General features: G+C 38.9%; 1 protein-coding gene across 3 annotated transcripts; it reads left to right on the top strand.

Annotated features, from left to right (window-relative positions):
• The first annotated feature begins 271 nt into the window (after window positions 1–271).
• ylpm1 (YLP motif containing 1) lies at window positions 272–25,817 on the top strand. Of its 3 annotated transcripts, none has more exons than XM_079433709.1 (21): window positions 272–981; window positions 2,031–2,231; window positions 5,375–5,572; window positions 5,720–6,288; window positions 6,371–8,479; window positions 8,586–8,712; window positions 8,829–8,982; window positions 9,063–9,152; window positions 9,237–9,399; window positions 11,413–11,567; window positions 13,161–13,315; window positions 13,396–13,458; window positions 13,820–13,939; window positions 14,028–14,204; window positions 14,336–14,419; window positions 14,542–14,625; window positions 14,721–14,795; window positions 19,801–19,852; window positions 24,159–24,283; window positions 24,562–24,742; window positions 25,069–25,817. In XM_079433709.1, exons 1-20 carry the CDS (start codon window positions 541–543, stop codon window positions 24,706–24,708), a joined length of 5,289 nt encoding a protein of 1,762 aa, XP_079289835.1. In that variant the 5' UTR covers window positions 272–540; the 3' UTR covers window positions 24,709–24,742; window positions 25,069–25,817. The 3 variants fall into 3 exon arrangements, with proteins under 3 accessions (XP_079289835.1, XP_079289833.1, XP_079289834.1); XM_079433707.1 differs by having other exon boundaries at window positions 11,413–11,570; XM_079433708.1 differs by lacking the exon at window positions 25,069–25,817 and having other exon boundaries at window positions 11,413–11,570; window positions 24,562–24,824.
• The last annotated feature ends 358 nt before the right edge of the window (window positions 25,818–26,175 follow it).

Raw genomic sequence — 26,175 nt, 5'->3', positions numbered from 1 at the left:
TGAAATGAAGATACAAATACATCTAAAATAATCTAATATTCATAAAGTTTGTTCATATATTGCACATATATGTTCCCCTATAAATGTGAATGTATGCATATTGACAGCCAAATTTAAAAAATGATTTTTTAAAACTCTATTACTTCAAATTTTGAGAATCAAATTCTCCTTGAGAAAAGCGTATCCGAGCCAGTGCGACAGGTGGTGCTAATGCGCCTGGCTGCCTTTCATGCGGACGAGTAAAAGACGTATTACGCAAAGTGAGCGTCATGGTGACGCGCAGACGCAGTCGGGCACGCACGCAGTCACACACGGACTCGTCGAGGAAATAGCATTCAAACAATAATTATGAATTTAAACGTCTTGTTTTTTGCACACCTGTAAAGATATATAATTTTTTAAACTTTCATATGATAGTTGGAAACCGTGCTAATAATTGTGATCCTATTTGCAAAAAGTAGCAGCGATAGTTACAAAGTAACCGGCTTTATGCTATCAGGCGGCTAGGCCTCTCCTGGCCCGCAGTGTCTCGGTTCAAGCATGCATCCCTCTTGGGGCGCTTTCGGAGGTGGACACCAGCCTCCTCCACACTTCGGCCCGCGGCCTCATCAGTTTAGGGGAGCTCAGCCTCCAGCAGCAGCAGCAGCAGCAGGAGGAGGAGGAGGAGGATATGGCGCTCCGTCTCTACCAGCGTCGTCAAATTTCTCTAGTTTACAAGAACAGCATTTACAGCAAATGCAGCAGTTGCAGCAGCTCCATCAGAAGCAGCTGCAGTCGGTGCTACATCACTCCGGCAACACCAGCGGCGGCGGGCCTCCGTACTGGCAGACAGGCCCCAACAGCTTCCAAGATCCGTCAGCTCCGAGAGGTCCTGCTGGCCCGCCTCAGCCTCAGCCTCCGCCGCCAGAAGTGAAGCCTCCAGCTCCCGAGGCTTCATCATCTTCCTCACCCGCAGTGAAGACCCCTGCTCCAGCACCACAGGTTAGCGAAGCCAGTGCACCGATGGCGGATGAAAAGCCCGACTTTTCGTCGATGTCTCTGCAGGCAAGCTTCTGTGGCATGGTTGATTTATTAATCTCATGTTGTTGTATTAATACAGTCACCTCTTATGCAGCACATTATATCTCCAGTCGTCAGTTGGGACTTCCTTAAATTACTGAGTGTCCCTGCTCGGATGTATCATACAGCATCTAAAACATAACTTTACTAATTAGTAACTTTTATATGGCTCTATATTAACTGACTACATCTGTTCTTTGATTTAATATATTATATATTTAATATATCCACACAACTCCTGTGCATCAGTTAACATCTTGTAAAGTGAAAAACTTTGTTTTTGTTATGAAATAATTTCATCAAGATCTTTAATACATTGTTTCCGGCAAAAATGTGAGTAATGGTTTCAACACCTATTACAAAACATGCAGCTTTTCCCTTCAAAAGACATTAATTAAAGCAGCCTGTTAATGCGTCACAGTTTTCTTGCTTTTACTATTCCTTAAAAGTATGTAGTCTTGAAGTGTGTAGCAGAGGAGTAGGCAAGTGTTGGGGCACGCTACTTTCATAATTGTCTTTTGAACTGCACTATTACAAAGTTACATGAATTCTTTGACTGTAAACTGCCCTTAGTTATCATATCATAGTTCCTCTTATACACACTCCAACTTTCAGTCAATTTAATTTACGCTACAATTATTCCTTCCAAATTGTAGAAAAAATCAGTAGCTTGTTGATCGGTTCATAATTAGAAAAAAAATAATAATAATTCTTGCTTGAAATCAGAATTGTGGGAGAGATAAGTGTTGTGCAAATCACTCTTTTATTATTTTAAATTATAAGTTTATTTTAACAAGTTAGCTGCTTTGCCTCTGTTCAGATTAAAAAATGGTCACACTGCAATTGTGTGGTTTCAGTATTATTGTCATTGTTGTATTGTAAGATAGCATGTGATTCTTATTTGAATTCAAGAAATATGGTTAGTCAAACATTATAGAAATATTTGTAGTATTTGTATTTATTGTGTACAGGAGCAGCAGGAATATTGGTATCAGCAGCACCGTCAAAATTTGCAGAAGCTGAAAAACGAGAAGGCTAAGCAGAATCAAACTTCATCTAATGGAAGCAATGCACCTGCTCCACCGCCTCCAGTTGAACCCCCAAAGAGCAACCCTCCACCCCCACCTCCCAAAGAGGAACCCCCTCCTCCCCCACCACCAGAGGAATCGAAGGTAATCTTTTTTTTTTTTTAAATCAATCAATATTTATTGGCCAGGTATGCATAACATACCATCCCCCCCCCCCCCCCCCCCACACACACACACAACAATCTTACACAAGATAAAAATAATGATAATAATAAATTACATGATAGAATTTAAAGCAGGCATCCTCAAATCTGGCCCACTCCTGCAGAGTTTAGCTCTAACCCTAATCAAACACACCTGAGCATGCTAATCAGAGTCTTCAAGATCATTAGAAAATCACAGGAAGGTGAGTTTGATCAGGGTTGGACCTAAACTCTGCAGCAGATTGGCCCTCCAGGGAAAGATTTGAGCAACCCTGAACATTGTTCTCCTGCTTCAGATCACTACAGATGGTAGTGCCAAGAAACTTATAAGAATCAGTGCTGCTTACTGTACACCCATTGATTTTTAATGGAGCAAGGCAGGTAGAATTCTTCGTAAAATTAACAATCATCTATACTGTCTTGCCGATGTTTAAAGGTGCCATAGAATGCATTGATACAATATTTTAAATATTCAAAAAATCTCCAGAAATGGTTTTACATGTCCATTTACAACCCTAGGATTTCTCCCTAGAATGAAATGGTATTTCCTTATTTGGAAGGTTCATGAATAATGTTGAGATCTGCTCTGATTGGCTGTTTCACAGTGAGACTCATTTCAGTAGCTCACACAGCAGGAAGGAAACACAGGGGAAATATACATTTCAATACTTTGTCTCGCAGTTATATCGCTGGGTAATTAACTGTATATAAAATGTGGGCATCAGGGAGCCGCTATTAATATGCAGGGCATTGAAACTGCTTTCTAATACAAATGTTGGGGGCGTAATTATTAATGAGACTGACTGTAACGTCACAGTCGTTGTTATTTTCTGATTCGCCTTTTTTTCAGTGGTCTTTTGCATGCACAAGATTTACATAATGAGGAAACAATTGTGTTTGAGGCTCACGGTATGTCATTTCCGTGTACATAACTCTTATTATTCAACTATGCCAAGGTAAATACAGTTTTCCATTCTATGGCACCTTTAAATGCAAATTATTACGACTGCAGCATGAGACAATCTGATCCACCTGCTGCCTGTATGCTGACTCCTCTCCATCATGGATAAGGCCAATGATTGTAGTGTCAAAAGCACATTTTAAAATCTTGACCGTAGAATCTGAGGAAGTACAGTCATTCGTATAAATAGAAAATAACAATGGGGAAAGCACACACCCTTGAGGGGCACCAATACTGAGGGTACTTGTTCTAGATGTAGCCTAAATACCCTCAGTTTTTTTTGCTGCACTCTGTCAGTGAGAAAATTGATCCAGCTGCAAATATTACTTGGCACAGAAAGCTTTCTTAGTCTGAAATGAAGAATGTCTGGTATAATAGTGTTAAAAGCTGTACTAAAATATACAAAAAGAATACATGCATAAGACCCTGAAGTATCTAAATGTTTCAAAATAAAATTCAGTCCCATATTCAGTGCATCTTCCACAGACCTATTAGGTATAATAACAGAACACTTGAAACATGCTGGAACCTTACTCCGTTTTAATGATTTATTAAAAATCTGAGCAAATATAGGGGCTGGTCTGCACAACATTTCAGACAAGGAGACACTTTATCAGGGCCAGAAGCTTTCCTTATATTCTGACCTTTAACTAGCCTAACCAGACTCCTTAGCTGAAAAACCTTTTACCAGCTTCTCAAAATAAAGTCTTTTGGCAGTTTTAATCTCTCTTGATAAGATGTTTCTGGCTTTGTTGTATAACACAAAGCTGCCTCTTCCTTAACTGTCATAATTTATTAGAAAACCATGGTTTATCATGATTACATTTCTTACGAACAACAGACGGAATACACATCTTCACATGTCTTTGAGTAATATATAGTGTTTTGTTCATATATTGTATGTACAGTAGTCAACATTTGAAGTGGATCAAAAAAGTTAATCAAATTTGGCCTAAGACAAGAACGCATTTTAGGACAACTTTGATGAAAGGTTTTGATCCACTTCAAATGTCGACTAGTGTTTATGTATTATTTTTTTAATTAATTTATTTTACCTGTTCTGTATGTTTAACCCTTGTGCATCAATAAAAAAAAGTTACTTATGTCCATAGTGGACAAAAATTTCCATGTCAAAAAAACGGTCATACAAATTGGAAGCTTGGGAGCACAGAGTTAAGTTTGGTATCATTTTAAAGAAGACTTAATTTATCATTGAAGTAAAAAAAAGCTTAAAAAATGAAACAAAGAAGAGTTTAAGTTTATGAAAATGCTTTATGAACAATATTTTATATAAAATATATATTTTGTTACATGTTGAACTCTAAACCTGCTAGACAATCAAAGCCATAAATCTAAACAAGCTGTGTTCCAAATTTGAGGTTGATATCTCAAAAAATGAGCTCTTAGTTAGATTTAGTTTGGACACAGTACCACATTTTCCCCATTAGATGCCAGCAAAACTCTGCTGGTGCACACAGTGCTTGGATTTGTGATTTACAGTAGAGTTTTTCTTTCTCAAATATTACAAGCACACACACTCAATTTTTTTTATGACACGCATACAAACCACACTCTGACATCTATACCAACACACCTACACAATTATAGCTGCATTATTTATCCAATTGGCTTTATAATACGCAGAAGCAGAAAACAGGAATAAAGCGAGTATTTGCTTTGTAGACCCTTTATAGACCAAACCTGAAAAAATTGCACCATCTGGTAAAAAATAGTAAAAAAAAAAAATTTTGAAGCCCTGCCAACAGAATGAAAGCCTATTAACAAAAATTGCATCATTTTACAGTTAAACGGCACTGCGATTAAAAATAGCAGTTTTAATGGGTTTCAATGGGGACATTTTTGTCCTTAAGGTCCTGAGTGTGAGTATTTTTTGTATGGAGGGTAAAATTGATTTTTTGAAGGAAATGAGGGTGAAATATTAAAATTCCAATAAAAATAAACACCTGAGCCAAAATTTATGCAGTTGGCATTAACACAGGCACACTTATAACAAAAAACAAAACTGAAATGGACAAAAATGTCCATAAGGTCGCACAAGGGTTGAACGTGGTACTGTATCAAATGCTTATTCATATTTAATTGATTACTGATATTTACTACAGCCCAGTGGCATCACTGATACAGGAGACCCAGCTGAAGCAGCACGTCTTCAGCAGCTGCAGGCGGCAGCTGCCCATTGGCAGCATGTACAGCATCAGAGGGCCAGCATTCAGTACCAGGCACTGATGCAAGAACATGCTCAACTACAGCAGGTCCTGCAACAGTACCAGCAGGTTATTCAACAGCCAGCGCATCTACAGGTGCAATTTTTTGTTCTAATAAATATATTAGTGGTTCTTAATTTGCATGGTTATCTTAGAAAATATTTTGGTATAGAGCAAAAACATAAGAAAAAGCACCAAAATAACAATATAATTTTATTATGGTTGTTTAATTATATCCACCAGACAATGCCCATGGAGATGCAATTGCAACACTATGAAATGCAGCAACAGCGATTTGCTCCCTTGTACCAAGAGTGGGACAGGCACTTTAATTTGTGGTTAGAACAGTTTCAGGCATACCCACATAAAGACCAGCTACATGATTACGAAGCCCAGTGGAGACAATGGCAAGAGCAAATGAATTCAACTTCTGCTCATCTGCAAGAGAGAGTCACATCTCTAAGAGCAATGCAGCATCAGTATGGTACAGCTCCTTCATATGGGAGCATGATGGGACCATATGGGCACCATCGACTCCCTGGACCAGATAGAAACATGCATTTAGCCAACCCAGGGCTTCCATCTATGCCTCCACCAGTTAACATGGATGCCATGCCAGGACCTTCACCACAGGTCCCACCACCATCTGGACCGGTTATTCCACAGGGGCCATCACCTGCAGAACGTTTCCCATCTTCTGGGCCAAATTCTGTCTCTGAAACAGGTAAAACTGCTGGTCCACCTGGACTAGGGGTTCGTCCTCCTGGACCTCCTGGGCCCCCTGGGCCTCGTGGAAGATTTGATGGCCCAAGGTAATGCAGAGGAATAAGGATTGTACACTTTAACACATTTTTCTGGAGCTAGATTACTGATTTTTCATATTTTATTTTTCAGGTTCGAAGGTCCAAGAGGCCCACGGTTTGAACAGCCACACCAGCAACGATTTAGTGCACCACCTAGATTTGACGCTGGTCAGCGATTTAACCGACCTCCCAGAGGTAATCCTCCTCACCCTGGGCCTCCCACAAGACCTGAGTACCCCCCTAGGCAGAATGCACCTACACGATTTGAAAGACCTCCTGTATCTCCTCAACAACCAGGGTATGGTGCACAATCCAGTCCTGTTCCTGGCGTTCAAATAAAGCAACCATCAGCAAAACCTGATGCACCACCAGTTGCCCCATCTCAAATGGGCCCAGAAAAAAACAAAAGTGGTCAAGATCAAAATATCAAAAAAGATGGGGCATCCACTGGTCCGTCACTGACAGATGACATATTGGACTCGGTGGATGGATTTTTTATTCAGAGTGGACCCATTCCTCAAACTAAGGATAATACATCTGATGATACTATTGCTGATACTGCAAAGCAGGATAAGTTAAAAGAAGATACTACTAAACCTTCCCTACCTACAGAAAGTCCAAACACCACCAACAAAAACTCTCAGAAGCCAAGCTCACAACCAACCATGTCTAAAACCGACAATGTTACTAACGGGCCACCACAACAAGCGAAGCCTCCTCAAAACGATAAGTTTAAACCTGATACACCTAAGGAGGCCCCTAGGGGGCCACATGTGATGAATCAAACAGGTCCACCGCAGGTAACCCGAGGAAGGGGAAGGGGCCAAGTGCCAGTGCCTCTCAGAGGCAGGGGCCGTGCGCGTGGCCGAGGACAATACGGAGGACAAATGGTTGATCCCAACTGTCAGAGAGAAATTATGTCAGAGGATCCCTATGACCATCAGCAACCAGATGACATAACGCATGGAGAGGACCAGGATTCGGTTTGGAGAGACCCCTCTTTGGAAGGTCCTGGAGAAATAGATGATCAGGAAGCACCCCATGAGATGTGGCATCCAGAGGAGGAACACTTCCCAGAAGGGTACTATGAAATGCCTAGCGAGAGAAGACCTCCAGTGGGTCACAGGGAGCACCCAGAGAGCACTCATCCAGATGAAAACTGGGAAGAAGAACCACAAGAATACTGGGAAGAAGAAGATCCATACTGGACAGAGAGACGACCTCCCATGCGTGCTAGACCTCCTTTTCCTCCAGGTGGCCCCAGAAGACCCCCTTTTCATCCTCGATTTATGCTTCATGGTCCAAGGCGCCCCCCTCCTCCTGGTCCCCCACATGGACCTCCTCACATGGGACCACGCGGGGTAATGGGACCACGGTTCAGACGTGGTCTAGGCCCATGGGGACCACCACCAATCCGCCATGATATGATGGAGCGAGACATAAGACGGCCACCAGCACCTCATGAAATCTTAGCAAGAGAACCAGCTGGTCCTCTTGAATATGAAGAAGAAATGGACCGTGAACCTGGATGGGCTCATCCTCGTGGGAGAGGGCTGAGACGTCCTCCTATGCCTCCCCATGAAATGGGTATTAGAAGACCTCCCATGAGACCCCCAATGCCAAGGGAGAGGTGGCATGGCCCTCCACCCCATGAAGAAGAAAATTATGAGGAGGAATACCCGTATGGTGCAGAGGACGATCCGTACAGAAGGCCAACTCGTGAGTATCAAGATTATGAACAAGACCAAGAGTATTACGGTTCTCGTGAGGAATGGGGCAGGGAGCAACTTGACCGAGACTATCCACCACGTCACCCCCCAGAGCACATTAGAGAGGATCATTGGTTAGAGGGAAGAGAAAGGGCATTCCCATATGATGATGAGAATAGGTACAGAGAGGAGCGAAGAGGACCACCTTATCAAGAACGTGACGGGGAGCCTCCTTATCACTCTCATTCTGATTGGGAAAGGAGCCCACCTCCACCCCCACCCCCACCAGAGAGAGCTTACTCTCATCCAGTTGGTGAAACAGAGCCCCATTATGAACATAACCCAGAGCAGCTAGCTGGCCTGCCCGCACCTCAAACCCTGGATACTCCACTTGAGCAGTCTTCACCTAGTGCAACTAATACTGTACTTGCTCTTTCTCAAAGGCAGCATGAGATCATTCTCAAAGCTGCCCAGGAGTTGAAAATGATAAGGTAAAATGAGTTCCCATCAGTGTATCATTAATGAAACAACATTCAAGACATATAGTCCAACTGGCTGAGGTTAAAATATTAACTTGGGTGACATGTTTACTCATAGAGAGCTTCAGGAAAGCAAGAAGGTTTTGGGAGAAACTTCGAACACAGAGTCAGCCGGGTTGCCTTCAGAAATTCCCCCTGGAATTCTTGGATTAGAAATTCCACCTGAAGTTAAAAGTGCTCTGCAGGTATGCCAACCTTGAGTTTCAAATTACGCTCCTTGATTCAGAAACTAATCTCCAATATTGCAAGAGTATGTTATTGAAAAACTACTGATTGCTTGACCATTTATTTTTTCTTAAAGGCTACCAATTTATTGTCAGAAACGGGACAGACTAATCAGCCTTCGCAAGGTGGTTTGCCCCCTTCAAATCAATCTACAGGCTTCCTTCATTCTTCAGCTCCTGCCCCTACAGCCTCATTCATTGCTAAAACAGTGGACTATGGGCATGGCCGTGGTCAGTACACGTTCTACCTCTCAACTGATTTGACTCTAAATGTATTTAGACAAACTACATTTGGGTTTTTTATTAAGCAGATGCTGGTGCAACAGTGGAAAGGATTTCTTATGGGGAGAGGATTGTGTTGAGGCCTGCTCCACCCCCATCAGAGCGATCTTATGAGAAAGGTTGGTTCTGTTCTGTGAATACAAAGGAACGCTGTGTTGGTTTATTTTAATTCACATCTGTGATCAACCTCTCTCCTTGATTAGAATTGCTTGGCCACAGAGACCCATACTATGACAGAAGAAGTGACCCATATGGTGGTCCCAGAGATTATGAAAGGGATTGGGAGAGAGATCCGTACAGGGAGAAGCCACATCTGGATTATGATAGAGACCGATATGAAAGGGACCGTTTCTTACGGGAAGAACGGTAAGTACTTCCAGACCATGCTGCTGCATCCTTTTTCACAGTTGCATATGTTATGAGTTTTATGCATATTATGCCAATATTACTTAATTTACTGCTAAACATTTCCTCAGGGTGTCCGCGGGTCCTTAAAAAGTCTTAATGTCTTAAATAATGTTTTCCTAATAAAAGGCCTTTAAAAGTCTTAAAATGTCTTAAATTCAGATTCGATGGGTCTTAAAGATTTTTGGTCACATTACCGCTAAAATATCTTCAGGCGATGGACCCGTTTACTATAATTGGACAGAGCAAAGGTTTTTTTTTTTCCTCCTGCGGGGGCTACAGCTAATCAGCCTTCTAGCTAGTTAAATTTTTATTTATTTTTTTCTTGACCGACCGGACAAATATCCTGATTAAAACATAATAGTGAAAAGAAAAAAAAAAACAGCAAAGCATCAAATGCGAGAATGATTCTTCTAATTGTATTAGTCTACATTCAATGTAAACAGCAGTTGATAATGGATAGTGTATTTCTGGGATCTGTACCATGAAGCCGGTTTAGCTGGCTAGCCAGGTAAGTTTCAGTTTAGTTTGCACCAGTCCTGGGTTTTAGGTACCATGAAAGTGGCTTGGCTTTTAGCTGCGTTCATTGCCATAGTAACTTACACTCCACAGCTAACCTGCTCCGGGGCAGGTTATGTTCTGAGTTAGAGATCTCAAACTGAAATTGGACCAATCAGATGTGAGCAAAGTGACGCATGTCTGTCGCAAAAAAAGTCACTCCTCCAGTTTCTCTTCCTACAAGTTACAGGTCACTATGAAGTACCTTAAATAAAAAAATACAACACAATTGTCTGTCTTTAATGATAATTACAATTTACATATGATTTATATTATTATTACCCCATTACACACAAGCATTTTTAGTTTAAAAATTATTATAAAGCATTTGTTTTAAATGAATATTAATATATACAGATCATATGTAATATAAATAAGTGGTAGAATCAACAGATAATACTTTAAAAATGGCTACATGTGACCTTACATGTTTGAGTCTCTATCACTATATTGCGCTCTTTGATTCATGTCTATTAAAATACATTGAGAATGATCATAAAATTCAAGACACGGGGGCAGAAAATGTATATATTTATACCACTTCATATAGTTAATCAATTTCACACGAAGAGTGCCGTTTTTTCTCCACAAATTACCATGATTACAAAATGTTAAATTCTATTATTATTTTTTTTTACAACAGTTTAATAAACTAGAAGTTAAGAGATTTATGTTTTAGACACCATATTGCCTGTTTTTGCACTATTTCCACAACAAAAATAATTCCAGCCACAGCGCTGTTTTGCGTCTCTGAGTCGACCGTTTAAATGATTCGGGTCAATCGCAATGACTGACCTATTACTTGCTGCCACCTACTGGTGGTTTTAGTTTCACAAGGTTTCAAGCTATCTTTTTTTTTATTTAAATAATTTCAAATATCAGTATTCAACGTTTTATGTTTAATATATCAAAACATTTATGCATCTGTAAAAATAGGCCTTTGTAAAGGTAAATAACTATGCAGATTTAAGTATGTAAAAGCTGATCGAACACTGAAAACATTGCTTCAGAATAAATTGTTTACACCACCAAAAATCTCGGTGTGCGGTGCTTTTGTGGCGGTATTTTGTATGGTATATTGTATGCTGATATGAAAAGTTCACTGTATATCGTAGTAATAAATATAGTTTATTACAGCAATGATATTTTGTTTTCTTTTTACGTTAAACGCATTTAAAATTTAATGTATATGTTTGTAATATAATGTGTATTACAATTACAGGTTTAGGTTTCAAATTTCATACAAGGTGGTATTTAAAAGGTCTTAAATTTAACTTGTTCATGTCTGTAGAAACCCTGTGCCTTATTTACATCCAAATGTCTGAAAAGCACCAATTTGGACTGGACAAAAGTGTGGCAGCAGATATTTGGAATGTTCTTTTGATATGTTGGGTTTTTTTGTATGTCTGGTTTCAGACCTTCACTCGGGCCTCGTCCCGGACACAGAGACAGAGAAAGAGATCACCCAAGCCGCTCAAGCAGGGATCGTGAGGTTTATAACCGAACGAGCTATGACAGGTCTTCCTATGAAAGGAGTCTTGAGCATTATGACCATGGATCCTCAAGCTATGGTAGTAAGTGAATTATAAAAGAATCCATCTCTTTATTTTTAAAGTCGTGCTGTCAAACGATTAATCGCATTCAAAATAAGTTTTTGTTTACATAATGTACGTGTGTGTACTGTGTATATAAATACACGCACACATTTTGGTTTGATTAATCGCCTGACAGCACTATTTTAAAGCTGATGCATGTACTTAAAAAAAAAAAACTTCCTTCTATTCCATCTTTAATGCAACTCTTCTGTAAGAACTTTACTGCGGATTACACTATGGCTTAATCAAACAATCTTTGTTTGAACAACCTGACCAACACAAGCAACATTGGCTTAGCTTGTTTGGCTCATTGTTTGTCTAACCAAAGGTGTTTGGGGAAACCTGTTTGAAAAAAAAAAAAATTGGTAAAGCTAGTGGCACAGAAATTACAAGCTTATGTCTCGTTTCCACTGAGTGGTACGGTACAGTTCAGTACAGTACGATTCGGTACGGGTAACCCTGATCAGGCTTGCGTTTCCACTGCCAACAGTACCCTTTACTTGATAGACGTGGTGTATGCCGGAAAGTAGCGATTGACAATAAATCGTGACAATAAGCACAACTCTGCCTCTTATGTTAGTTTTAATGTACAATAATAACCATTATAAAAGTATGAGGCTTATATAAGAGGAAATAAAGACAAAAGCAAACAATTCACAGTCAAACGTTTGCTACAGTCAGCGCTGCAAGTTACTACGGTAAAGTTCAAAATAAATAAAAAGTTAAACTTTGTGCTCAGTCAAAACGATATGACCAGGAACAAATAATAGATTCATGAGATCATGAATGCCTGTTAAATATACACAAAACTAATGGATTCTCGTTTAATCACTACAGAGACATCAGAGCCAGCGGCAAATGTCGGAAGGACTAGCCGAACGTAAAGCGGATGCATGAGCACGGAGCGCCCGCTGATCGCATGGAGCTTCGTAATCGGCATAGCAAATTTTCAAATAGGCGCTATATCTTTATAAATAAACCGCAGATTTGAGTTTTAAACAACTACATTCTCGCCTGAAAAACTCTTAAAACTACATTTAATGACACAATAACAGTAATATTTAGAAAATGATGCGGGATTTTGGGCAATGACGTTTCACAAGTCCACAAGAACACACTGAGAAATGGTTATCTGTGTGAAAATATAAGAGTATAAAATACAGAGGTGTATATTTTTTGTGTGTGTTTGCGCACTCTGATGTAATAAGCAGAACACAGCAGAGCGGAACGAGTGAAGGAGAAGCTTTATCCCCTTGTATCACGCAGAAGTGACGATTCTAGTAAATCAATCAACTTCTGCAGTGAGTTTAGCTCCACCCTTTTGGTACCCTTTGCTGTGCGAGGTACCCCAACGAAAGGGTACCAAAAAAGTGGTACGGTATGGTTCGCTATTTTGGTACCATTCACAACTTCTGACAATGGAAACGGACATAATTGGAAACGAGCCATTAGAAGAGTCCTGTTCACACAAGCCAATTCAAAAGTGAATGCCGTTTATCATAAATAACAGAGTTATTGTTAAGCTTGAAAAGTTCAGAACTGTGTAAGATGCCTGTATTTCTTACCCAGGTGATCGGAGAAGCTATCCAGATGAGCGCCCTCCACCACCCACATCACTGCCCCCTTCTGCTCCTGTTGCGCCCCCTCGTGTGGAGAAGAAACCAGAGACAAAGAATGCTGAAGACATCCTCAAACCGCCAGGTCGCTCAACCCGACCTGACAGGGTATGCTACAATTATCTTCTGAATCTGCTTCTGAATAATCATGTTCTGAATGCCATTCTCACCATTTTCTTGTTCTTCAGATTGTGGTCATCATGCGTGGGTTACCTGGAAGTGGCAAAAGTCATGTTGCGAAACTTATTAGGGTAATATGCTTTGTTTTGTCTCCATATTTGCTGCTGAGCTTAACATTCATGTTATCTTTCTCAAACATGTTGTCCTCAGCTGTTCCTGATGGTAAACTTGGCATATACTCTTGTAGAAACAAACCTCAGCCTTGAGGGTGGACAAGGGAGTTGCTTTAACGTCTTTATTATTGTTAAACTATGTTTTTCAGCTATAAACATGCTAACACACAAAATCAGGCTTGCATATCTTGAGATTAGATGCTCTGAGCCGAAGAGACTGCATATAACCTTGTTAATCTAAGATTTTCTGTTTGCTTTTTTGCAATTTACTTTGTCATTTAAATGAATCCATTAAGTAATTTTGCCTTTGTTGATATAGGATAAAGAGGTTGAATGCGGTGGTGCGCCACCCAGAGTTCTTGGTCTAGATGACTATTTCATGACTGAAGAGGAAAAAGTTGAGAAGGACCCTGATTCTGGGAAGCGCATCAAGACCAAGGTTTGAGCTGTTCGTCATTCTTTTCAAATGAGAAATCCACTCACTTCCCTCAACTGATCGTGCTAAGCTTTCTGACCATCTTCATCAGGTTCTTGAATATGAATATGAACCAGAAATGGAAGATACGTATCGAAGCAGCATGCTGAAGACATTCAAGAAAACACTGGATGATGGATTTTTTCCCTTCATAATCCTGGATGCCATCAATGATAAAGTGAAGTACTTTGACCAGTTCTGGAGTGCTGCTAAGACAAAAGGGTTTGAGGTGAGCTTCCTTGGCATCTCGCGTAAATTTAGAGTTGCTTGAAATGAACGGCAAGGCTAGTCATATCTGTAGAACTTTTTATGCTTTTTATCTCTACCCAACTACTATAATTTAATTTTTTTTATTCTCAGGTGTACTTGGCTGAAATCACCACTGATCACCAAACATGTGCAAAGAGAAACATACATGGACGAACACTAAAGGATATTACAAAGGTAGTTTCTTTAACTTGATTTGCATTTAGAGTTTGAGCCTGCCGTTTTTGTTCTGTTAATCAGCAGATGTATATGATGTAACTGTTCAGAAGCCTGACTAATAAAATGTTTGCTGCACACAGCTGGCCAGTGGCTGGGAATCTGCACCACCCCATATGGTACGACTAGATATCAGGTCTCTACTGCAGGACGCTGCCATTGAAGATGTAAGTGTCACCTATTATGTTCATTAAAAGAATTGTAAATGTTTTTCTTTATGCTGGTTTCCTTCTCATAGTAACACAAAGTGCTTTTGTGATAGGTGGAGATGGAAGACTTCAACCCATCTGAAGAAGAACTAAAAGTGAAACAGGAAGATGACGACGAGACTGATCTGGTAGGACCTCTCTTTTCATGCATGCTGCTTTCATCTAATAATTTAAACTGTGATTTTGTAGTTACTTTAAACATGACCCAGTTTTTCAACAAAACAAGGTAAGTATTCTAAGCATGCATCAAAGTCAAAGTCACAGGATACTCTTTTTCAATCCAAGTTGACAAAAGTGAAAAAAAAAATATATATATATATTTCTGTAACAGGGCTCTCCGGGGCTATTTGGTATAATTGCAATCCATACTCTTATTATGGATTAGTGAAATGCTTTCACTATCAAATATATTGGCAACAGCAAACGTCACTAAAGGCAGTGACTCGATTTTCTTTGAAGTGCTTGATCACATTTTGCTGAAGTTTTTTTGTTTTGTTTTTGTGAACGGCAGTTTTTGTAACGGGTTAACTATTAGAGTCAAATTTATGGATTTTTATATACAATTTTATTAGAATGGACTGTTGTATAAAGTCTTCCTGAATATATTTGATAATTTTGCTTTTGAGAAGCCTCCAAATTGAACTCAAACAGTGGTATGGCTGCACTTGAATGTAGTTTTGAGTAGCTTTAATTATATACAGATGGATACAAGAATGCCTCTTGAGTTAGCTGTTTCGTCTTCATCTTCTTTTATTTAGCCGTTTAACATTAAACAGCATCACTATTACTATGACTTTCACACCAAAATGGTTTGTCTTGCCTGATGTTATAATTGAGTTCCTAAATATGGACCATTTATCATGGGACTTGAATTTGAATGCAAGACTTCCTGAAAGCTTCTCAGTTTTGTCTTGTAGGAAGCTCTCCACACGGCTTCTCTTTGTGGATTATAATAAAACAAAGTGTGTGAAGACCTAAACCAAATAACCACCATGTCAGGAAAACCAACCTGCCTGTTAAAATGTCATTGTAATATAAATGATAAAGGCAGCAGAATTGCTTGCCGAAGCCTGATTTCTGTTTATTTGATCATTGCTAGCTTTACATGGGGTTAATGAGTTGGAATTACAGTAAAAATGTAGTAACATTGTAATGCAGTGGATAGAGCATTGTAAGGAAGCTCTTACATAAGACATTAAGATGAACTTTAACAGATGTTGGTCTGTCTTGGCATTAAAGGTTGGGGTTAAAGAATAGTTGAACTGAACAGTAGCCAAATTAGGAACACTAAGCTTTTCTAAATGTAAAAAAACCCAAAACTTATTTTAGTCTGTTTTAGACAACATAACTTGTGTTTTTACATAACTCGCATTACATTTTGGAAAAGGTCATGCAAACTTAAAGGAACACTCCACTTTTTTTGGAAATAGGCTCATTTTCCAACTCCCCTAGAGTTAAACAGTTGAGTTTTACCGTTTTTGAATCCATTCAGCCGATCTCCGGGTCTGGCGGGAGCACTTTTAGCGTAGCTTAGCATAGATAATTGAATCGGATTAGACCATTGGCATCTCGCTCAAAAATGACCAAAGGGTTTTGATATTTGTCCTATTTAAAACTTGACTCTTTTGTAGTTACATCGTGTACTAAGACTGACGGAAAATGAAAAGTTGCGATTTTCTAGGCCGATATGGCTAGGAACTATACTCTCATTCCGGCGTAATAATCAAGGAACTTTGCTGCCGTACCGTGTGTGCAGCAGGCGCAATGATATTACGCAGCGTCTGGGGACTACTTTCAGAGTCAAGGGGGTCATTCTTGCAGTAGCCCCTGCAGAACAAAGATCCAGGGGGCAGGGTTGGATCTACATCTAGGGGGTGGAGATTGGTAGGTTTAGGGGTGGGGATTGGTGGGTTTAGGGATCAGGGGGTGGAGACGGGTAGGTTCAGGTATATGTAAGGTGGGAGGAGTTGGATCTAGATCCAACCACACCCCCTGGATCTTGTGTTCTGCAGTGAGGACCATCTCCATTTTTGAGCGAGATGCTAATGGTAAAACTCAACTGTTTAACTCTTGGGGAGTTGGAATATGAGCCTATTTCCAAAAAAGTGGCGTGTTCCTTTAAGCATTTATAGGAAGTTTATCCTTTTACACTTTCAAGACAAATAATTAAGTTTCTTTGTCCATAATATCCAACATAACATTATAACATAACATCCAGCTTTGTGATCATCTTTTTGTTCTTTCATGTCTTGCTAAAATTAAGCTGCCAGACTTTGTACACTAAGATGAAAGTGTGAGAATTTCACAATATGACATGGTTTGGCATCTGAATGAAGCCTGGCTTTCAAATTAAAGGCCAAAGCACACAGTGTTTATCATTGCAGCTGCCAAACACAAGAAATTCAGTTACCATTACTATTTTCATTTATTTTTTATAAAAATATCTTTGTGTTAGTCTCAACATATTGGCATATCATTCCCCTTTACTGGTGTCTGTAGCAGTCATGTAAACCTTCAAAGAGGCTTTTATTTCTGTGCTATTTTCAGTACTCCTTACTTTCCACAGATAACACTGATTATTTTAAATTTAAAACACCTGGATGTTAGAGACAATTGTAAAACACTAGATCTCTAACAACCTGGCTGTTCAGTTCAATACCTTGTAACACTAATTCAGATCTTTAAAAATATTGGAAATCAGTGTATGTGTACATATATGCGCTTACAAAATATGCAGTATTCATGTTAACTATATCTTTTTTTGTTCAGTGATTTAAAATTGTTTATGGTACTGGGTTAATTATGCCCTTTGACAAATTGATACGTCCTTTTATGATCACACAAACATCACTTGGGACATTGTTTAAGGGTGTTTTGAGCGTTCACACTTTTATCAAAGAGAGCATATACATAGCTTCAATCTTTGTCATGATTGTGTATGTGTATTTTTTGTGTATGTGTATTTTAATAATTATATAGTTCTAAATCTATCTGAAATCTGACGTGATTCTTGCGATCTGTACTTTGTAGCAAAAATTTGTGGTTGTAAATGCATAAATATTTAAAGGGGTCATGAACTGCCTCTGTTTTTTTATTTATTTTGTACTGTTCTCTGAGGTCCATTTATGATGTTATCAAGATTTCTACATCAAAAAATATACTTTAGAAGTAATAGGCTATTTTCTGTCCTGTTTGAAGAGGAGTGGTGAATTGTAAACGCCCACTGCTACTATTGGATGAGCCTACATCCTTCACAGATGGACGCTGCTGTGATTTAGGTTAAAACTACATAAATACGGAGTCGGTGCATATCAAGCAATCTGTTGCAGACAGAGCAATAGAGACAGAGCGACACGTGTCATAATCTTAAAAACCACGCCCACCAGGGGGAAAACAATCTAACCCTCTCCACGGACTTTGTGTTGCGGAAAGCTGCCTCCTTGTCATTTCTGACTTATAACAAAAAAACAGAAAAATTTCTGAAAGCTGCTATGTGACAAGGTGTACAGCAAACAAGCTAAAAAACCCAGAACTACGTTTTTATAAGCTGTCCCCCCCCCCCCCCCAAAAAAACCCCGAGCATTGTGGGCGTGGCTTAAATGCGCTCTGTTTCTATAGTGACCACGAACTAATTTCTCACACTTGTTTTGTAACATTACTGTCGGATCCAATATATTCATCACAGCATCGTCTTTTAGTTTCAGTCTTTCTGAAAATCTGGCGTCAAATTGTGCCTTGTTTGTAAACGAGTCCGCGGTAAAATAAAGTGAACAAAGGACCTAGTTTTTAGTGACACGGTCTGGATCTTCATTTAATAGTTAATCCACTTTTTCCTAACATTGGGATCAGAAAGAAAGGCAGTGCAAATACTGTTTTTCCACAACTTGGCACTGCACAGCATCTTTATCATTTGATTTCTGCGTAGACCTCCGTTCGCCTCTCTAGTAAACGCTACATGCACCAATCGATGGGCAGGGTTAAACAGGCAGTGATGTCGAAGCAGGCATTAATCGTCTTCTGCGGAGGCGGTGCTTATCCACACTATTACATCATAGTGTAGAACATTCCACAAGCTGTTGTTTTGGCAGACTGGCTGCAATATAAGCTGTTTTTGGACTAACGAGAAAGTTGAGTTCTGAAACTTGACCTCTTACATGTCAAAATATCAAGGAGATTTTGGTTTCTCAGTTCATGACACCTTTAATTCTACTTTAATACAAATATTGTAAACATTGGATATAATTCAATATACAATAGGAAATGGAATGCACAAAACATTAATATTTGTTCATGAGTAACATTAAAATCTCTTTGGCTTGTGTACTATAACAAACATTTAAAGTGGCTTCGGTGTAGATGACTTTATACCAAAGTTTTGTGTAATTTTCTTGGTTTTTATTTAAGAGATGAGTACATTACATTTTAGTTAGTTTTCCATTCACAAATTTGAATTTAGTTTTACAGATTTGTACTTTTATATCTATAATTTCTCTGTAAGTTGAATGTAAATTCCCAGTTCAAAAATTACTGTGAGGGGGGAAAAAAAAATTCTAATTAAAAATGACTCTACATATTTGTCATATGAAAGCTTGATGTTTCTCAATCCAAAGATCCGGTGTTAACATGATTTCTCTAGGGCAGGATTGAGAACTACTCTTGAAGGTTGGCAGAGAGGAATAATTTTAGATTTATAAGTGGATTCTGTTTCAGTCTTGAGTATTTCCTGTGCATTGTGCTGTTGGCTTTTCGTCTTATCTCAGTTACCAATTTCAGCTGCAAAAAAAAAAGTGTCTTGGCTTTGTGATCTACTATAAAATTAATGTGTGAAGTAATCAATTTAGTAGGAATCTGGTTCATATACACTTCATAGTGTATTAAAATATGCATGACCTTCTGTATTCAGTAGACGTTTCCTTATCCTAAATAAGGACTGTTTATCAGTTGTTGAGAGCTTGTTGTTGCCTCTGTGACTTATTAATGATCTCTTTTTCAAGTTTATTCTCTCATCATCCAAAGCATCATCATTGCTCCCCAGTCCCTATTCTGTCCCTGTCCTCCCTCTGTCACGCTGTCTGTCCCCTCTGTCTCTCATCACCTGAAGATTAACCGTTGGAGTGTCTCTCTGTAATGTAGGGATACCTTCCGAAAAGCAAATGGGAGATGGACACATCAGAAGCAAAGCTTGGTGGGTATTTATTTGTAATTTACACAATATTCATAGCAATATATGTATCTGCTGTATGTTGTTGTTGTTGTTTTTTAATACACTATATATGGTTGTTGTCTTTAAGGGTGTGTTCACACTTGTAGTTCTGTTCGTTTGGTTCATTTGGTCTGGACCAAAAAGGAAATGATGCATTTGGTCCTGGTCCGCTTAGTGTTCACACTGGGATTTTTGACAGTGAACCTAAAGATACCAAATCTAAAGGCATAGAGATATGTTCACAACCTGATTGGCCGGGTTGAATGACGTATATTTTGTGACCGAACTCACCGAACACTCCAAACAAGAGGAAAAGGTGCGGTCGATTTAAAGCGGCGCTGCGGGTGTATGATATCAAAGTACCCAGGGTCGGCCCAGGCTCTGTTGGTGCCCTAGGCGAGATTTTAGATTTCCACCCCCCACTAAAAAATTCAGAAAATGCAGATTTTTCTAAACTTTACTATAATATAACAAAAATACTGATAAGTACAGGTACATCTCAAAAAATTGGAATATCATGAAAAAGGTCAATATTTTTTGTCACTCATTTCAGGAAGCGAAACCCATATATTATATAGATTCATTACATACATACAGAGTGCAATATTTGAAGCCTTTATTTCTTAATTTTGAGGATTATGGCTTACAGATAACGAAAACACAAAGTTCAGTGTCTGAAAATTTGAATATTACATAAGATCAATAAAAAAAGGATATTTTAAACAGAAATGTCAGGTTTCTGAAAAGTATGTTCATTTCTATGCACTCAGTACTTGGTAGGGCCTCCTTCTGCATGAATTACTGCATCAATGTGGCGTGGCATGGAGGCAATCAGCCTGTGGCACTGCTCAGGTGTAATGGAAGCCCAGCTTGCTTTGATAGCGGCCTTCAGGTCATCTGCATTGTTGGGTCTGGTGTCTCTCATCTTCCTCTTGACAATACCCCATGTTCAGGTCAGGCGAGTTTGCTGGCCAGTCAAGCACCGTAACACCATGGTCATTGAACCAGCTTTTGGTACTTTTGGCAGTGCGGGCAGGTGCCAAGTCCTGCTGGAAAATGAAATCAGCATCTCCATAAAGCTTGTCAGCAGAAGGAAGCATGGATTCTGTGCCTCTCCACTCTTCCTCCAGACTCTGGGACCTTGATTTCCAAATGAAATGCAAAATGTACTTTTATCTGAAAAGAGGACTTTGGACCACTGAGCAACTGTCCAGTTATTTTTCTCCGTAGCCCAGGTGAGACGCTTCTGACGTTGTCTCTGGTTCAGAAGTGGCTTGGTAGCCCTTTTCCTGAAGACGTCTGAGCGTGGAGACTCTTGATGCACTGACTCCAGCTTCAGTCCACTCCTTGTGAAGCTCTCACAAGTGTTTGAATCAGCTTTGCTTGACCGTATTCTCAAGCTTGCGGTCATCCCTGTTGCTTGTGCACCTTTTCCTACCAAAATTCTTCCTTCCAGTCAACTTTGCATTTAATATGCTTTGATACAGCACTCTGTGAACAGCCACCCCATTCAGTAATGGCCCTCTGTGACTTAACCTCTTTGCGTCAATGATTGTCTTTTGGACCGTTGCCAAGTCAGCAGTCTTCCCCATTATCGTGGCTTCAAAGAACAAGAGATACCCAGAATTTATACTGTAGGGACGGTCATTTAATGAAGCTCAAATGTAAATATTCTAATATTTTGAGATACTGATTTTTGACTTTAATGAGCTGTAAACTCTAATCATCAAAATTAAAACAAAAAAACTTTTGAAATGTTTTACTTTACATGTAATGAATCTAAAATATATGAAAGTTTAAGTTTTTGAAATAAGTTACAAGAAAAAAAGAACTTTTTCATGATATTCTAATTTTTTTAGATGTACCTGTATTAGCATAAATACGTAGTAAATCAATTGTGATAATAAATAAAAATGCACCTTGTAGGTATTTTATGAGTGAATCTGTTAAATCATGTCTGGTCTCTGGAATGAGACCAGACATGACCTACTCCCAAACAGAGAAGTGCAACCCACAACTAAGCTTACAGTGACAAGTAGCCTACTTATTACAACAAAGAAAAATATGAGCAATATGAAATGCCTAAAATAGTCTACAACAGACAACCTAAAACAGACAAAGGCAACAAAATAAAGGCTACATTTAGTCATTTATTTGTAGATGTTAGCCAGATAGCTAGCTAGTTAGTCTAATTACTAATCCTACATCAGTACTTCTGCAGCGATGTAGGACGAATTTGAAGTTGGAGGAGAAAATGAGATGGGAGTTTTTCGACATACCCTGTCATGAACTGGAAAAAAACTGAGTTCATGCAGAGCTAGACAAGAGGAGCGTTTGAGGTTAAAAAAGTATATAAATTGTAAATTCTTTTAGAAAATAACCACTCGTTATGCTGGATGAGACCCTTCTTCCTCTGCCCTTTAGAGCCCTTTGAAGCTGCATTTAAACTGCATTTTGGAAGTTTAACCTCGGGGGCACCATAGAAGTCTATTATATGGAGAGAAATCCCAAAAAGTTTTCCTCAAAAAAAAACACAATTTCTTTACGACTGAAGAAAGTCATGAAAATCTTGAATGACAAGGGGGTGAGTACGTGATCTGCAAATATGACGTTGCTAAATTTTATGATTTTTCATTGTCAATTTTATTTTATTCTAAATTTTTTAATCACTCCGATGATAGATCAGTACTAAAATTGTTAAAGGGTCAGACATTTTTGCTTAATATATGGGTGTAGGAGCGCACGATGGTCACGAGGGCGTACTTCCGACAAAAAAAAAAAAAACTTTTTGAGCGGCTCCCTCCAGTCATTTTGCGCCAGAGGCAACTGCCTATGCCACGGGCCGGCCCTGAAAGTACCCATTCACTGATCGGTCTGCTCAGCACCGCTTTAAGTTGAATACACTTAATGCTGCCTGTTGGACTAAGCACGCTCATTGTTGCATGTCTATGTTTTTATATTTACCACCTGCGAACTCACAAAAAGCTCATAAAAGGCACTTTACCTCCTCGTTGCGCCATGTTTGCCTTCTGCTTATATTGTTTAGGATACACCGCTTGTTCCCTTCGTGAAATCATGTCGCATAGCGTCACATCTTGTCATTACTTCTTGTTTTTGGATCATTTAGAAGTATTTGGTCCATGCTGCGTTCATATTTCATTCGAACCGCACCAGAGTTTGTTTGGAAGTGGACCAGGACCCATCTTTTTAGCAGTCTCGGTCCGCTTGTTTGGTGCGCACTGGGTTCGGATGGATTCACACTTGAACCGCACTAACAGAGCAATCGCACCAGTGTTCATTTTAATCGAACCAAACATGACAAGTGTGAACACACCCTAATATAATTGTTTTTAATATTTGGTGTCGTCATATAGGTAATCTTTTTCATACTTTTTCCTAGGTTGATTAGTCTTTGATAGTTCAATAACTGCTTTTCCATCTATGAGAATCGTGTCGTGCTTTAAATCACCTGAAACTATTTGACATTTTCCTTTTGCTCTCAGACAGTTAAAGGAAGTAGTTCAGCTAAAGAATGAAAATTTACTGAAAATGTACTCGCTCTCAGGCCTCTAAAGATATAGATGAGTTTGTTTCTTCATTGGAACAGATTTGGAGAAATGTAGCATTACATCACTTGCTCACCAATTAATCTTCTGCAGTGAATGGGTGCCGTCAGAATGAGAGTCCAAACAGCTGATGATCACAATAATCCACGCCACTCCAGTCCATCAATTAACGTCTTGTGAAGCAAAAAGCTGCATGTTTGCTGATAACACACTTATAATTGAGATGTTTTTAACTGAACCGTTGCTTTCAGCTAAAATAGAAGCCCTCTATCCATAATATTACACATGTAATAACAGTATAATTTTCAACAGCTTGCACTTTGGGACCCATTTTTAAAAGTTGTTGTGTAAATGAATGGCAAAAAACACAAGTTTTCAATTTTTAGTTTTAAACGGGGTCTTGTATTATTATGATGATTTTATCAGCTGTTTGGGCTCTTGATTCTGATGGCACCCATTCATTGCAAAGGATGAGCAAGTAAAGTTGTGAGCACATGAAAGTTTGTATCATTGTCCGAAGTGTGGCTGGTTTAAAAAACGCTAACCCAGAACAGTGTGAAAAGCCCTTGAAACTGCACATGATATTCGTCTTTGGACAGCTGTCAATTGTGACACAATAATAGCTTTTATCATATTAGTATGTGATTTGCCAGGTTGTAGTAAATAAGTGTTCATCAGATCTAGAATTGGTGATGACTTTAGATGCTGCTTTGTCCTTCCAGACAAACTGGATGGTCTGGCTGGTGGAGGCAAGAGAAAACGAGAAACTGATGTGTCTGGCATGGAGGACTTCCTTCAGCTGCCCGATGACTATGCCAGTCGCATGTCTGAACCTGGCAAAAAGAGGGTAATGTGCTATGTATTTCACATAGTAGCTATATTATTAATTACTGTTTATAGTCACCTGTTGTTCAGTTTTTATTTTGAATGTTCTTGAGAATTGCAGATTGAGACCCCTCTTTTGAAAAGGCTTGAATAGTTGGTCTGTATTTATTTTTTTTGGTCTGAATGAGACTCATTAGTTGGTGAATTCATCTGACATTTGAATAGCTGTTCTTGTTCAGTTTGGGGAGGGTCGTGATTTAAACAAACATTTTTTGCTCATTAAACCTGCTGATCTTTCAGGTGCGCTGGGCTGATCTTGAAGAGAAGAAGGATGCCGACAGAAAGCGCGCGATTGGTTTTGTAGTCGGTCAGACAGACTGGGAGAAAATCACGGATGAGAGCGGCCAGTTTGCGCAGAGAGCTCTTAACCGCACCAAGTATTTTTAGGAGATTTTGTAATGACATTTCTACAGCATTTATGGTAAGTTTCTAATAATTTGGCTTTTTTGATTAGCCAAGATTGATGCAGATAGAAAGCTAGAGACACAAATTGTATTTCCTGTTTTGCTAAATTTTAGAAAATGTAAAAAAAGTTTACATCTTACACCGTTTAAGTTTAAGAATGTTTTAGGTATAGATTCCCCAAAAAATCCTTTTGCAGTTATTTCTGAAGGAAAAAAGTAACGTGTTTAGATTGACTGGGCCTCATTCAATAACTGTAATAGTAAATGTGATCCACTGTCATTATACAAAGTATTTTTAAGTTCTCTATTCATGTGTTTTTAACTAGTCATCTTCTTTTTCCAGGTCACCATTTCATGAAATTCTTCATTTCCAAAGTGTACTGCCTGATGAAGAAAGAGCATCGTCTCTTCAGAAACTGGCGATTAGTTGTTGGTTGATCCTGTAGTATACGCAGTGGCCTTCGTATAATATCTGGTGTAATGTAAATCCCTTTTTTGTTTTATCCGCAATCTTATTTTAATAGGTTAAGCATTGTGTGTGGTTTTGCATCAGTGGTGCATTTGATTGTAGGTGATATCCTTACTTTATTTTTATTCAATAAATGTAATGTGTTTGGGCCTGAAATATTCTTGTAGTTCACACACATGTACACACTCAATAAAGCTTACTAAAACGTCTCATAAAACAAAAATTTTTCATTTTGTTGCCATTAAAAATCTGTCTGTTCTGCTGAATTGTGAAACTTTGGTTTGGCGGCTAAGCTGTAATTAAAGATTCGAAAGCAACTCCTCAGATTGACGCAAGACGCATGACTTGATTACAAAATAGTTTACTGGTTTCTCATGTGGCAATATATTGAATGACAGGTCTGTTCCAGTGGTTGTTTTATTGGCCTGCTTGTTATTTGGTTTGCCACATAAGTTGCCAGGAAACATGAGCATAAATTTTGCATAAAATACATATGATTTATACAGAGTTTGACCAATGCTTGGTGTCATGAAACCTCTCAATTTACATTTGTATTTGTATATATATTTTTGTAAAATTCCATGTGACCCTGAAAACCTTTTTATATGCAAATACTGCCATTTAAACAAGCTTCTTGTCTTTTGATTTTGAAGTGCCAGTTCAATATGCAGTTGTATGTATTCTGACATAGACCTCATTTGGGATATGTAATGCATTTAAGGCTTTTGCATTGATATTTGGGTTCTTTAATGAATGCACACTGGGTATTAGTGCTCTTGTATTATCAAGTGGTCCACCCGACAGTGATGTTCATTAAATGCTCATGAAAAACCTTAAACATCTACACTCACCTAAAGGATTATTAGGAACACCATACTAATACTGTGTTTGACCCTCTTTCGCCTTCAGAACTGCCTTAATTCTACGTGGCATTGATTCAACAAGGTGCTGAAAGCATTCTTTAGAAATGTTGGCCCATAT

The sequence above is a fragment of the Barbus barbus genome, assembly GCF_936440315.1.
Source record: "Barbus barbus genome assembly, chromosome: 14".
NCBI lineage: Eukaryota > Metazoa > Chordata > Actinopteri > Cypriniformes > Cyprinidae > Barbus > Barbus barbus.
Note: the sequence above shows the minus strand (reverse complement) of the source record. Positions and strands in the feature narration are given on the sequence as shown.